The sequence below is a fragment of the Candida pseudojiufengensis genome (genome assembly GCF_024610245.1).
Source record: "Candida pseudojiufengensis strain CBS 10847 chromosome Unknown scaffold9, whole genome shotgun sequence".
NCBI lineage: Eukaryota > Fungi > Ascomycota > Pichiomycetes > Serinales > Debaryomycetaceae > Lodderomyces > Lodderomyces pseudojiufengensis.
The window spans coordinates 453,052-467,385 of NW_026261525.1; the positions used below are offsets into that span (position 1 = coordinate 453,052).

Sequence of the window (14,334 nt, forward strand, 5' to 3'; positions counted from 1 at the left end):
TACTTCTATCTATTTAATGACCACCAGTTGTTGGTAAACCAACAAGGACTTTAAATGTATCATATATTAACCATTGGAATCCAGTTAAAGTACCAATCATAAAAATTCTAACTGGTAAACCATTCCATAAACCTGCAAATCCAATTTTACTATAAATTCTACTTAAAGCTTGACCTGTTGTTTCACCTGGTTTTTTATCAGAATTAATTTTTGAAACCATAACATCAGCAGGATGTGATACAATAGCACATAATATACCAGCTAAATAACCACCAGCAAATGAAACTTCAGTTTGTTGTAAAGTTGAAAAACTTGATTTTGGTTTTCCTAAAAATTTATAAATTCTATCAACTATATTTTCAAAACTTGCAAATTTAACCATTGTATAAGGAATTTGTCTACACCATAATGGTACAATTCCTTTATATAATCCTGCAACACCTTCACTTGCAACAATTTTTTTCCAACCATCAACAACTGAATTAGCAAATGGAGGAATTGTAGTTTGAGTTTTGACTTTTATAGTTTCAAATGGACATAATGCAATATCAGCTAAAAATTCAGCTGATGCAGAAGCAGCTAAAAATACTCCTGTTTTATATTCTTTTGCATATTTTGGTCCAACTAAATCACTATATTTTTTTTTAAAATATTCATAAAATCCATATTTACCAGCACCTTGAAAAGCATAACCTATAAAAGTTGCTCCAACACCTGTAAAAATTGAATCACCAGGAGTTTTTAAAATAGTTTTCCAACCTTGAATATTTGATTTATATAAATGACCATCAACTTGTCTTCTACATTTAACTAAATCTAATGGAGTTACAGCAGAATGAGTAGGACCACAAGCTATCATACCACCAATTGTACAAGCTGCATAATATTCTGGTGTAAACTCACGAATTTTTGAAGGTTTAGCTGATGAGCCGGTTGATCCAGTAGAACCACCAGTAGCTTTTTTCAATTGATCATTAATTGGTTGTGTTAATGAGTCTGCTAAATTTCCAGCCATTTTGGAAAATTGATATATTTGAATAGATTTATAAATTATAATGGATAATACAATAGACCAATTTCAAATTCGAGAACTAAATTTTCGAAGATTGATAAGGTTATATATACTTTTTGACTAAAGAATGATTGCTAAAAATGTTAAGGAGTTTTTTTGGAAAAAGACCGAAACTAAAAATATAATAAATACCGCATAACCCATAGATCTTGTAAAATTTATGGGCATACAGTTAATCAGATGAGTAGTACGTCAAGTAGTGAAGAGCAGGAAAAGAATCTTGATTACCTGTAGCTCAAAGCTTACCAAGTAGCACACTAGATTTTCAAGAGTTTGGAATTAATAAGTGAAACAACTGAAAATAATAATTAATCGGATTAATCAATTTCATTTCGGGAATAAAAAAAAAAAAAGATGATTACACAAAAATCAAGAGACAAAATCTCGTAAATTTGAAGATTTGAAGCTTTACGTATTTTATTTTATGACAATTAAAATAATCAAAATCTAAGATCTCACGACAATAGATCAGTAGACAATTTTATATTCATTCCATCTAGAATAATCAAACGCTTCTAGCAAAATCCCTTTCTTTTATCATTTTTATATTCCAATCAACATTCGAAACTTGTATTATTTCACCATTATCTGTTTCTCCCATCCATTCACCATCTAATAGACCAATTTCTTGAATAATTTTACCGTTATTAGTCTCACATTCAAATTGATCATCTGGTATAAAATCTAATAATCTCATTCCATGAGTAGTTATTTTGATCACGTCATTATATTGACCATTGCCAAGAATCCCACCATTATTTAATTGAGTTAAAATAGCATATCTTTCTCTTTTACATTCTTTACATTTGATTAATAAATTAGCTTTTCTTCTAAAACCTGTTACTTCAAATTCATTCTCTAGATTTATGATTATCGGTTTTGGATGAACCTTTTTGCAACCATTACACTGAAATTTGAATTTATAATCATGCGAATACTCTTCAGTATCCACTGGTTTAACTTGAGCAATATTATGAAGTTCAGCTTTTGCTTGTAGTAAATATGTCAACATTGTTTCAAATTTTTTTGTGATTTCTATTCCAATGAAATTTACCTTAAGGAAGATTTCTGTCCATTATATAGTCAGTCTTGTCTTGTTTATCTAATCGAGGTTGAATGTTTCATAGACTCATTTTATGTTTGGTTGCAAAATTAAAAACCAAATTTGGCTTTAAATGCGAAGAAAAAAAAAATTAAATCCGGTGATATTATTATTCACGAACAAAAAAGATGAAACTGAGTCATATGCAAGGTACCCAAGCTAGGCTTTTAAGGACTTAACCTTGAAATATTTAACGACTTGAAAAGTCTACAAAATTAATTTGGAATTCTTATTTCCACCAGGTAACGCTTCAAATGTAGAATAAATAATGCATGTATTTCAAAATTAGCTATCAAATTTTATTGACATGATCTTACTACCTCGATCTTGATTTTATTTCTAGACGGAATAAATAGTCACACTTGTGATCACCATGTAATATTGAATACATTCGATCAAGACCTCGTTATACTCCATTTGACATCAACAATTGATACTTCATCATTAGTTTTTTCATCTACATCATACCACTCATCATCTTCCAAATCAACTTCATCAAATTTGGTTCCGGTTTCTTCTCCAACACATTGAAATTTCCCATCAGGTATGAATTTAATAAAATCAATACCTCTTGCATCAATTTCTAATATACTAACAGGTTTTGTATTACCTATAGTTAATGAATCATTAGTTCTTGCAATTGAAGCTGAATGTTCATTTTTACATTCTTTACACCTAAATACAAATGATGCTTCACCTCTTGATCCTGATATTTCATGTTTTTCAAATCTATTTATTTGTATATCTTTATCATGTATTGTTCTACACTTTGTACATTCTATTTGAAATGTATATTCATAAGGGGACTCCGCTGTGTCTAGTGGCTGTAGGTCTGTTACGTTTGATAATTCTCCTTGTATTTTGAGTGAAAATTTAACCATGTTGGATTGGTATTTATTTGAATGTGGTATTTAGTGAAATTGATTCGCTTGTTATGTACAAAAAAAATTAATATAGAATTTAAAGTTTGATAGATAGAGAATTACATTATTAATAATTATTTTGGTCCAATATTCCACATTAAAATCATAACATCCGTACTAAGAATTTATCAACTTAATTTTGAATCTACAATCTTGTTAGTCAATTTCTAAGATTTTCATATCTATTCTCATCCTTTTAATAATAACAACCACATGTTGTCAGTATCAATTCAACGAATTTTAGCAAGAAATAAATATACAAGATAACACCGGATATCGGATTCCTAACACAATTAAATATTCAAACAAGAGATTCACCAACATTTGATCTCGAAACTTCAACTTCAACTTCAAAGCATTATAGAGCTTTATAGAAATAGCATAATAAATGAGTGAAAACACTCGAATAACGGATCATGATCAAAATATTCCTCCTCGGTCAAATCAATCATCAAAATTTCCAACTTCAGAGCATGGATTTTCAGATATAATCAATGGAGAAGAACTAGAGTTTAGAAAAGAACATGATGATGATCAATTTCCAGTAATTCATAAAATTGAAGCATTAGGTCATATAACACCACCTAATATCTTTTCTAAATGTTCAACTAATCAATTAATAACAATAGCAGGAGCAGCATCTGGATTCTTAGCGGGTGTTGTGGTATGTCCATTAGATGTAATAAAGACAAAACTACAAGCTCAAGGAAGTCATGGTAAAAAATTAAATTTTAGACAAACATTAAAATCAATACTACGAGATGAAGGTATAAAGGGATTATATCGAGGGTTAGTACCGATAACGATAGGATACTTACCTACTTGGACTATATATTTCACAGTTTATGAACGAGCTAAGAAATTTTACCCAGGATATTTATCAAAGCATTGGGATATAAATAGTCCTTCATTAAATCATTTTTGTGCTGCTATAACAGCAGGAATGGTTTCATCAATAGCAGTAAATCCTATATGGGTAGTTAAAACGAGACTAATGGTACAAACCAATAAATCATCACCTAATGAAGTGCGGTATAAGGGAACGATAGATGCTTTCAAAAAGATGTATAATGAAGAAGGAATACGAGTGTTTTATAGTGGATTGATTCCATCAATATTTGGATTATTACATGTTGGTATTCATTTTCCAGCTTATGAATATTTGAAAAGTTTACTACATTGTAAAACTATAGATCAACAACATGAAGTTCATGGATTATTATGGAGATTGATAGCAGCTTCATCAATTTCAAAAATGATTGCAAGTACAATCACTTACCCTCACGAAATTCTTAGAACAAGAATGCAAATAAGACAAAAGAAACATAAATCTACCGATAAAGAACCATCAACGACATCTAATAAAAAACTATCACTTATAAGGACAATGAAAGATATATTTCATAAAGAAGGTGTACGAGGGTTTTATGCAGGTTATTTTACAAATTTATTGAGAACCGTTCCTGCTAGTGCTGTGACTTTGGTTAGCTTCGAATATTTTAAAACCTATTTATTAGACATTAGTGGTAAGACTCGTAGATTAAATAATGCATAAATAAATTTGATCAGAGTTGTATATCTAACTATGCTTATAGCATGAGTTTAAATCTTAAATTGTTCGGTAATTGATTTTTCTAAATCAAGTAATTTCTCTGCAGGAAGATAAAAATATGCAAAAGACCGATTTAAATATATATTTACAACCAATTTTTCAATAAGTTTTACGACCAACTGCTCAACGAGCTCAATCATGAGACTACTATATCTTAGCTTAATACTATCAAGCTTAAGAATAGTGTTTGTATATGCTTCATCACGAGAAAATTTGACTATTAAGAGGAGAGAAGAACAGCCCTCAGAAGGTCAGAAAGTATCAGACAATATCCCAGAAATAGAATTACCACCATCTTTAACATTAGAAGAATTTGATAAATTAACAAGTACAAAACTATCACTTATTGAATTTTATTCACCTTATTGCCATCATTGTAAATCATTTTATCCAACATGGGAAAAATCATATCGTATATTAAAATCAAAATATCCCATGTTAAATATAGACATGAGACAAGTTAATTGTGTAGAAAATGGTGATTTATGTGAGAGGGAAGTAATAGAATTTTACCCCAATATGGTATTATACTCACCAGTTTTTGATCAAGATGGAAAACCAACAGGCAAATCTAAAAATATTGACACTTTTCCAAGAACTTTACAGAAAAATGTGGATAACATTATCAAATATTTACAAGAATCAGTAGCTGAATATGACGAAGGAAGTGCATTACCAAGTGTTTCCAAACAAATGAATGTTGATGAAATTTTAAGGGCCATTGGTGGGGAAATTGAAAAACCTATGTTTGTTTCGTTTTGGCAAGCAAATCAAGAACAATGGGACAGTGTAGACAATGGTGGGAAATTAAAATTTAGTGAAAATTGTGCAGATTGTATGAGAACCAAGAATGTTTGGGATAAATTGAGTAATAAAGTTGTTTCAATATCAGATACTGGTCATTTAATGTGTAAAGATTTCCCCAAAATTTGTGAGAAATTAGAGTTGCATCTGTTTAAGGATGGAAAAAGATCTCCTGTGAAATATATTATGTTTTTACCTAAAACTGTTGGTGCTATACGGTTTGACTATAACGGAGAAGTCGATGTTGAAAAAATGAAAAAATGGGTCAATAAACTTTATGTCAATGCTGCATATGAAGTTGTATCAGCTAGAGGAGTAACTGAAATCATGGAATATACAAAAACGTTACCACATGAACCTATACCACAGACATATCCTTTGAAAAATAAAGTAACCGTTTTATTTTTTTATGATGTGGACACATTAACTCCAGAAGATGAGGCGATATTACCTCACATGTTGAGAACTTTACAAGATTCACCATTCAATATTCAATTGTATAAGGGTAAACATAAGAAAATATTGGAAAATATACAAACCATGGGTGAAAATTTAATCAATTACATAAATTATGATGAAAATGAGAAATATGAGTATGATAAAGCTATGGAAATTGCAACTACTATTACAACATTACCTTCAATTTTTATATTCAAAGAAAATTCCTTAATTCCCGTTGTATATCAATCTTTTGCAGTTGAACAAATGAGAATTTATGAAAAGATTGAAGAATTTATTAAAAGAAATCAACACCCATTCAATGGTGAATTGACCCCTGAATTGGTTCCAGCTTACTTTTTAACTAAAAATGAAGACATAAATGAAATGAAAGATTCGAAGATAGTTATAATTTTACTTGATCTAAGTAAAAAGGATCAAGCTGATCAAGAGTTATACAAATTATCCTTAATCAATCACGAATATAATTTCTTGAAAAAGAAACATTATTTTGATCAAATAAAAAAAGCCAGAGAGATTAAACAAGAAGAAGTTGAAAAACTCCAGGCAGAAAATGCCGAATCAAGTAAAATTTTAAAAACGATGAGGAAAGAAGTACCACATTTATTTAATAATGATGATGTAATATTCACATTTATAGATAAGTCTGATAAGTCACAATCTAAAAATTTTAAATATGTTAAAAACTGGAACATAAACCTCAACAACTACGAAGTTGGTGATGCCTTAGTGGTGAGCAGAGATAATAGATATATATGGGATGAAAATTTACAAGGCATGAAATTAAAGAATGATCCAAAACAATTGAAACTGGTATTGATGTCATTACTACTAAAAGATGGAAGACTACCAAGAGGATTAGTTGGAAGTCCATTTGGTGGTTCTTTAAATTTTATGAATTATATTCATGATTTTGGAATTTGGGGATATGGACTTATATTCATAATAATTTATTTAATAGCTACTGTTTCCATAAAATTTTTAAGGAAGAAAAAATATAGATCACAAGGTATAATAGCTATAAATAATGGTGCTTTCTTGCCCAAAAAGGATTAATATATGTATATTAATTTAGACATTAATCAGAACCTAAAATATTCAATTTCCTTGCTTCCGATTCTATAACCTCTTTGTAACAGTTGTTGAGTGGTTTAATTAGAAAGTTTTCACCTGGTTTACCACTAACTTCACTATATGGAGGGATAATATATTTTGGTGGAATTATCGAACCGCGTTTAATGATACAACAATCGTATATGATCGAACCTTGGTGAGTCTCTACATTGTCTTCTATTATAACCCTGTTTCCCACAAGTTTTGAATTTATAGCACAGTTTAAACCTATTATTACAAATGATCCAATATGACAAGGTGATATAATTTTGGTCTTTGATCTAATGAATGTATATTTTCCTATTTGAATATTGAAGTTTTGGTCTGAGTCAAGACTTTCATTGTCAATGACTACATCTCCAGCAATTGTAATATTTGAAGCTAATTTAACTGCCTCAATGTTCTTTATTTTTGCATTTTCTGAAATTTTATTATTTGATTGATTGTTTTCATAGTTTGGCATTTTACATTTAGGTAAATATTTTGATAATTTTGCTTACAGTATTTACATTAGATTTTGTGTAACAGATTGAAATTTTTCGATCTAATAGAAAACACGTTTTGATTTCGAATAAAGTTGAAGTATTCAACTTCGAATGCTAGCTTGAACTAGTTGGCTTTGCCAGTGATCGAAAGTTTACGAGACAGTAAAACAAACTATATTGACGCGTCTTTCTCACTATTTTACCTATAATAATCGTCTTTTCCACGTCTCAATTAGTTGTAAATAAAAAAAACTCGTAAATTTAAATCTCGAAGATGAAAATTATTAAGATAAATAAATAGTCTAAATAATATTTCAAAACAATTTATTTTTTTCTTCTTTTTTACAGTTTTCTTATCAACATTAACAATTTACAGTTCACTAAGAATCATATAACAACTATGTCTGAAAAATTAATAAGGCTTCAATGTGGATATCAAAATTATGATTGGGGTAAAATTGGATCATCATCAGCTGTTGCACAATTTGTTAAAAATTCAGATCCTTCAATAAAAATTGATGAATCAAAACCATATGCTGAATTATGGATGGGAACTCATCCTTCAGTTCCTTCAAAAGCTATAGATATTGGAAAAACTTTACGTGAGTTAATTGAATCAAATCCAACTGGATTATTAGGAGAGTCAATTATTGAAAAATTTGGTTCTTCAAAGGAGTTACCTTTTTTATTCAAAGTATTATCAATTGAAAAAGTATTATCTATCCAAGCACATCCAGACAAAAAATTAGGAGCTCAATTACATAAACAAGATCCAAAAAATTATCCAGATGATAATCATAAACCTGAAATGGCAATTGCTGTAACTGATTTTGAAGGATTTTGTGGTTTTAAGCCAGTTGATCAAATCTCAAAAACTTTGGAACTTATCCCTGAATTAAAATCTATTATTGGTGATGACTTATCAAAGGAATTCATAAATGAAATAAAACCAAGTGCAACTACTGGTTCAGAAGATGACAAGATAAACCGTAAATTAATTCAAAAAATTTTTAGTAAATTAATGAACACAGATGAAACAAAATTATCTCAAAAAGCTGAAGAATTAGTTAAAAGAAGCGAAGAAGATCCTGTTTTATTTCAAAAGATTGATTCTAGATTACCTGAATTAATTCAAAGATTAAATAAACAATTCCCAAATGATATTGGATTATTTTGTGGATGTCTTTTATTAAACCATGTCAATTTGAAAAAAGGAGAAGCAATGTTTCTACAAGCAAAAGATCCTCATGCTTACATAAGTGGTGACATAATCGAATGTATGGCGGCTTCAGATAATGTAGTTAGAGCTGGATTTACACCAAAATTTAAAGATGTTAAAAATTTAGTTGAAATGTTAACATATGCTAGTGAACCAGTCGAACAACAAAAAATGAAACCATTGAGTTTTCCAAAGTCTAGTGGAGATGCTAAAATTTCAAATTTGTTTGATCCACCAATTGAAGAATTTTCAGTATTACAAACCGTTTTTGATACAAAGGGAGGAAAACAACACTTTGAAGGTATCAACGGTCCTTCAATTATTATAGCTACAAATGGATCAGGTTTTATTGAAATTGTAAATCATCCTTCTTCGAAACAAAAAATTGATACGGGATATGTTTTCTTTGTTGCTCCAAATACTGAGATTAACTTGACTGGTGATTCTGGTGATGATGCGTTTACAACATATAGAGCATTTGTTGAAGCTTAAGCTAGGTATAACACGTTTACATATAATTTATAGAGTTGCTTTAATTTTAATTTTTGTATTATCGAGTGAAAATGCGGGTATTTATATCATAATGACGTCCACAATAAAACTGCTCCCTTGTCATGAAAACCATTTCTATTGAAGCGTATTTAATGAACAATATTTTGGCGCTAATAATTTCAACATGAAAGAATGCACAAGCTATCCCTAATAGTTTGATTATCCATTGGGAAAAATCTTAGGTGTGTATAAATTATGAGCTTTGAATTGATCTTCTACTTATCTACATATAAACTCTATAACCAATCTACTATTTTAATATCAAAAGTTCCAGGAACTAATTCCTAGGCCTTTTCCTTTGAAGCCTCCTTTTCAGTTCTTTGAATTAAATCTGTAATTTGTTGCTTGTTTGGCCAATATCCCCAACCTAATTGTAAAGCTTCGTATAATCTAACACCCAATTTATCAGCAAAACCACTCCAAACTAATCCTGGATTTTTGAGAAAACCTCTACCAATTAATGCAAGATCAAATGTATCATTTTGAATAAATTCCGTGGTTTGCTCCACATTTTCATCTAATCCTCCAACACATGAAACAAGAAGTTTATCACCGACATGTTTTTTAAGTTCTCTTGCTAATGGGACGTGAATAGGTTCAGTATGTTTAATACCAGAACGAGGAGGTTGACGGTAGTCGTTACCTCCCGAGGAAGTAGTGACAGCATTAATTCCTTTTTCAATAAACAAATCAGCTAATTTTTTACTATCTTCAATATTCCATGAATCTGGATCAGTACTATTTTCTTGAGCTGAAATTCTAACAAATATTGCCACTTTTTTAGTGTCTATTTTTGATTTAACATTATCAATTACTTCTGATAAAAATCTAATTCTATTTTCAAATGATCCACCATATTCATCTGTTCTTTTATTTGAAATCTTACTGAGGAATTCGTTGTTCAAATATCCATGGGCCAGGTGGATAGAAATTGCATCAAAACCACTAATTTCGACAGCTCTTTTAGCTGCATCTCCGAAATCTTCAATTATTTTTTTAATCTCTTCTTTAGTCAATTCTTTTGGAGTTGGTAAGTTCCCATATGGTCTGAATGGTATCGCAGATGGAGCTTTCACATCTTCTAATTTCCCATTGTTTTCTGCTGCTTGTTCAAGATGAAGATAAATTGGTTGACCATTTGACTTTCTTCCTCCATGTCCAAGTTGAATTCCAATGAATTGTTTTTGAGTATGAGCATAATCAACAATTGGTTTTAAACTTTCAGCTTGTTCATCATTCCATATTCCCAAATCATTATAACTTAATCTACCGTCACTACTAACAGCTGTAGATTCCACAAATGTAATACCAGGTCCTCTAGTAGCTAAAGCTCCATAATGAATTAAATGAAATGGTGTAGCTTTCGCGTCAGATGCAGCACTGTACATACACATTGGACTTACTCCAATTCTATTTTGTAAAGTTAAAGGGCCAACTTTCAATGGTTTGAAAATTGTTGGTGGAGGCTTGTCAGATCCATCTTCCCAGGAATGAAATGTACCAGCAGCTACCGGCTGTTCTGGTGTAAAATAAGGTACACCTGGTGCTCCAGGTACCACATCTGATGGAGTAACTTCTTTTGTAGTCATTGTGATTGAGATTGATTTGCTTTCTTCTATGGTAACTGCAAAATGATGTTTAATTCAAATAATAGCTTATTCTATATGAGGAATTTATCAAATTTGAATGCTTTAATTTATTAAACAAATTCATGATGGAAATGTTTGAGAAATTTCATTACATATATATACAGCAAACTTGATTATTAATCATTGTTATTATTATATCTGAAAGATCTCAATTTTTTATTACGTAACGGTTTTATTTTGCGTTTTGAAATTTTTCATCTCTCACTATAAAAACAGGAGAAAACTCCATAAACGGATAAAGCCGCATCTCTTTTTATTACTAAGAAACTTCTCGGCAATTCTTTTTCCTATGGTTACACAAACAGGGTTGTTTCAAAGATTTTATATGAATATATCCGATAAAATTGGAAAGTGGGAAAGGTTCAATGATCGAGGAATATCCCACTCAAACAATCAGTTCTACGGCAGTACTTAAATTCTCATAAATATTTAGACGACAGCACTATACATGGCTACATATTGAGCTCCATTAGCAACTTGATCTTGAAATCTTTAAAATTTATTTTCAACGGATAAAGCCAAAGAGTTTACATGGAAAACGTATGAAGAATCCATATTCGAATATACCTGTATTCTACATTCTTAACTTTCTCATTCCAAAGTTTCATTGGTATTTCAGTGACTATTATCGAAGAAAAAGTATGTCTCACTTCAATTAGTGGGATAGTTTGTCTGGAGAGACGGATGTATATGATTTTATAACGCTGATGTTAATTTCACCGACTTCTTCAATGAAATAAAAACGTACACTTCCAAGATGTTCACTTATTTGGTAAAAACTCCTTTAAAATTTTGGAATCGTATCATCATCCACTAATTTTGCTTATTCACACTTAATCAGACACCAATGCTTGAGACCAATTTTCAAGTTTGTTTCTAATGTTAGTTTATATAACAATTGGAATTATCTCCTTCAAATCCAATTTGTTGTAGAATTCTTGCAAAGCTAAGCAAATAGTGATTGTTCATGACTTCAAACTTTTATCATCATTCTGCATTATTAATTAAATGCCAAGTTGTTAGTTAGAACACTTTGAAGTTATGTCTTCTTTGGAACTTTTTTCAGCTGATCACTCAGAAAGAACATAAAAAAATCCCAAAAAAAGACATAACTTTCGAGAGTTCTAACTAACAGCCTCCCCTATCTCACCTTGTTAAAAGAATCTTGGAACTAGAAAGTATCAACACTGTTATCCCGAACTTAAATTTCTTCTCTTCTTAAACATTGGTTATTCTAGCAGACTCAAACAAATCTTTTTCAGCTCGAAGACCATAAAAGTTGATAGGATTCGGGTTTTCATTTGTTAAACCTCAATATGTACATCATTCATTTAAATTAAAACAAAGCATAATACTTATACATTTTCAGAATCTAGATGATGAACTAAACAGTTTCACCAAAACTGACATTCGTTGACAAAAACTTAATTCCTAAATAATGGTCGTTGCAGTTTTTCTCAAATACCCATACTCACTTAATGATCAAAACGTTAGATTATTTGGTTGGTCAAATATAAAAAATCTTAGTTTGTATTACATAATCATACACTACACATATTACGTAAGTTACTAACAATATGAAATTTCGTTGAAATTTTAGGAACAGAGAAAGAAAATATCAAATGATATAGTCAATAGAAGAAATATTTAAATAATCTTTTGAATCAATTTGAAAACATTAAAAGATTCATCAAATTCTGAATTGTCAAAATCAGTCAATTGAATAGAAATAAATAGATTGAAGGTAAAGAACGATATTTAGGTAGAGTCAGATTGAACATAGTTTGAAGAATACACTGTCAATTTTAAAAAAGGGGGGAAGTAATAATATTTAAATTATATCTTATTAAATTATCAAAAGTAGTCAAAAAACAGGTCAATTGAATTATAAAATGTCAGAAGAACAGGAAAAAACTCAAACAAAGCCAAGATCAGAAGAAACTGAAGAGGAAAGAGCAGAAAGATTAGCTAAACAAGAAGAAGTAGATTCAAGATCAATTTATGTTGGTAATGTAGATTATCAATCTACTCCAGAACAATTAGAAGAATTTTTTCATGTTGTTGGGATAATTGAAAGAGTCACCATCTTATTTGATAGATTCTCAGGATTACCAAAAGGTTATGCATACGTTGAATTTGAAAAACCAGAGAGCGTATCAAAAGCTGTTGAAGAATTACATGGTAAAACTTTTAGAGGTAGAGATGTTAGAGTTACTGAAAAAAGAACAAATTTACCTGGGTTTAGGAAAAGAGGAAATGATTTTAGAGGTAGAGGTAGGGGATTTAGAGGAAGAGGAAGAGGTGGGTACAGAGGTAGAGGTGGATACAGAGGTGGAAGAGGTGGTTACAATAAATCTAATAATGAAAATGGTAACTCCGCAGCCACTACAGAAGCTGCTGCAGAATAAGCTATTTACTTTGATTTAAGGTAGTATTAACTAAATATGTATGTTTTGACAAGGAATATAAGAGTAAAATAAATTTGTAAAAATCTTGTAATAGTCTAGTCATATAATTTTTAAATCTGTAGAAGCATTTGACGATACAACTTAAGTTAGTGTCATTTGTAGAAAAGTGACACCAGGGTATTTTGAACGACACTGATTTGACACAAAATTTTTAACATAATACAGATGCTCCAATACTCATCTCATTATTAGTTCCAACTACATACATAACTTAAAACAACGACCATGGTTTCAGTAAGAAAAAGAAAGATGGCAAGGTCATCAGTAAAGAAAAATACAAGAAGAGTAAAAGATAAACAAAGAGACATAAATATATATTCAAATCCAATTATAGCTAAAAATTGGGATAAATCATTGACTTTAAAACAAAACTATAAGAAATTGGGACTTACTTCCAAACTAAATAAACCTGCAGGTGGAGTTGAGCAGAAGATTGAAACTTTAACTGATTTGAAAAAGAAATATAAAAAATTACAAGAACAAAACCAAAGTGTAAGTATTGAAGATATTGAAAACACTGAAGATCCTTCAAGAATACCCGAAGGTGAAGCAAGAATAGTGAGAGATCCTAAAACAAATGAAGTATTAGAAGTGATATATGGAACGATGAAAGTAGAAGAAACTGAAGAAGAACCAAAACAAGAAAACTCAGTTATCAAAGAATTAGAAGAATATGCTTCACAGCATGCTAAACCTAAAAGGGAGAGACATCTCTCTGAAAGAGAAAATGAATGGGCTCAAAAGCTATACGAAAAATATGGTGACGATTATGATAAAATGAAATGGGATAAAAAATTGAATATATATCAACAATCCGTTGGAGATTTAAAACGAAGGATAGGAAAATGGAAGAAAGCAAATAAAATTGTATAAATA

The 14,334-nt window shown here is 30.1% G+C and overlaps 10 protein-coding genes across 10 annotated transcripts; 5 read left to right on the top strand and 5 right to left on the bottom strand. All coding sequences in view use genetic code 12, as the record gives it.

Moving 5' to 3' along the window:
• Window positions 1-13: 13 nt before the first annotated feature.
• KGF55_001554 (Cu/Pi carrier) lies at window positions 14-1,015 on the bottom strand (the record flags this gene model as incomplete). The annotated part of the gene is made up of 1 exon (XM_051756141.1): window positions 14-1,015. The coding sequence occupies one exon, from the start codon at window positions 1,013-1,015 to the stop codon at window positions 14-16; it is 1,002 nt and encodes a 333-aa protein (XP_051615864.1).
• A 562-nt stretch (window positions 1,016-1,577) lies between these two features.
• On the bottom strand, window positions 1,578-2,084 carry KGF55_001555 (CXXC motif containing zinc binding protein; the record flags this gene model as incomplete). Its single annotated transcript, XM_051756142.1, has 1 exon — window positions 1,578-2,084. One exon carries the CDS (start codon window positions 2,082-2,084, stop codon window positions 1,578-1,580), a length of 507 nt encoding a protein of 168 aa, XP_051615865.1.
• Window positions 2,085-2,569: 485 nt separating this feature from the next.
• On the bottom strand, window positions 2,570-3,055 carry KGF55_001556 (CXXC motif containing zinc binding protein; the record flags this gene model as incomplete). The annotated part of the gene is made up of 1 exon (XM_051756143.1): window positions 2,570-3,055. One exon carries the CDS (start codon window positions 3,053-3,055, stop codon window positions 2,570-2,572), a length of 486 nt encoding a protein of 161 aa, XP_051615866.1.
• A 430-nt stretch (window positions 3,056-3,485) lies between these two features.
• On the top strand, window positions 3,486-4,652 carry KGF55_001557 (NAD+ transporter; the record flags this gene model as incomplete). Its single annotated transcript, XM_051756145.1, has 1 exon — window positions 3,486-4,652. One exon carries the CDS (start codon window positions 3,486-3,488, stop codon window positions 4,650-4,652), a length of 1,167 nt encoding a protein of 388 aa, XP_051615867.1.
• A 195-nt stretch (window positions 4,653-4,847) lies between these two features.
• Window positions 4,848-7,028, top strand: KGF55_001558 (protein disulfide isomerase; the record flags this gene model as incomplete). The annotated part of the gene is made up of 1 exon (XM_051756146.1): window positions 4,848-7,028. The coding sequence occupies one exon, from the start codon at window positions 4,848-4,850 to the stop codon at window positions 7,026-7,028; it is 2,181 nt and encodes a 726-aa protein (XP_051615868.1).
• A 22-nt stretch (window positions 7,029-7,050) lies between these two features.
• Window positions 7,051-7,548, bottom strand: KGF55_001559 (uncharacterized protein; the record flags this gene model as incomplete). Its single annotated transcript, XM_051756147.1, has 1 exon — window positions 7,051-7,548. The coding sequence occupies one exon, from the start codon at window positions 7,546-7,548 to the stop codon at window positions 7,051-7,053; it is 498 nt and encodes a 165-aa protein (XP_051615869.1).
• Window positions 7,549-7,970: 422 nt separating this feature from the next.
• Window positions 7,971-9,281, top strand: PMI1 (mannose-6-phosphate isomerase; the record flags this gene model as incomplete). Its single annotated transcript, XM_051756148.1, has 1 exon — window positions 7,971-9,281. One exon carries the CDS (start codon window positions 7,971-7,973, stop codon window positions 9,279-9,281), a length of 1,311 nt encoding a protein of 436 aa, XP_051615870.1.
• A 344-nt stretch (window positions 9,282-9,625) lies between these two features.
• Window positions 9,626-10,930, bottom strand: OYE32 (Oye32p; the record flags this gene model as incomplete). The annotated part of the gene is made up of 1 exon (XM_051756149.1): window positions 9,626-10,930. The coding sequence occupies one exon, from the start codon at window positions 10,928-10,930 to the stop codon at window positions 9,626-9,628; it is 1,305 nt and encodes a 434-aa protein (XP_051615871.1).
• A 1,952-nt stretch (window positions 10,931-12,882) lies between these two features.
• On the top strand, window positions 12,883-13,398 carry KGF55_001562 (uncharacterized protein; the record flags this gene model as incomplete). The annotated part of the gene is made up of 1 exon (XM_051756150.1): window positions 12,883-13,398. One exon carries the CDS (start codon window positions 12,883-12,885, stop codon window positions 13,396-13,398), a length of 516 nt encoding a protein of 171 aa, XP_051615872.1.
• Window positions 13,399-13,683: 285 nt separating this feature from the next.
• KGF55_001563 (uncharacterized protein) lies at window positions 13,684-14,331 on the top strand (the record flags this gene model as incomplete). The annotated part of the gene is made up of 1 exon (XM_051756151.1): window positions 13,684-14,331. One exon carries the CDS (start codon window positions 13,684-13,686, stop codon window positions 14,329-14,331), a length of 648 nt encoding a protein of 215 aa, XP_051615873.1.
• Between the last annotated feature and the right edge of the window lie 3 nt (window positions 14,332-14,334).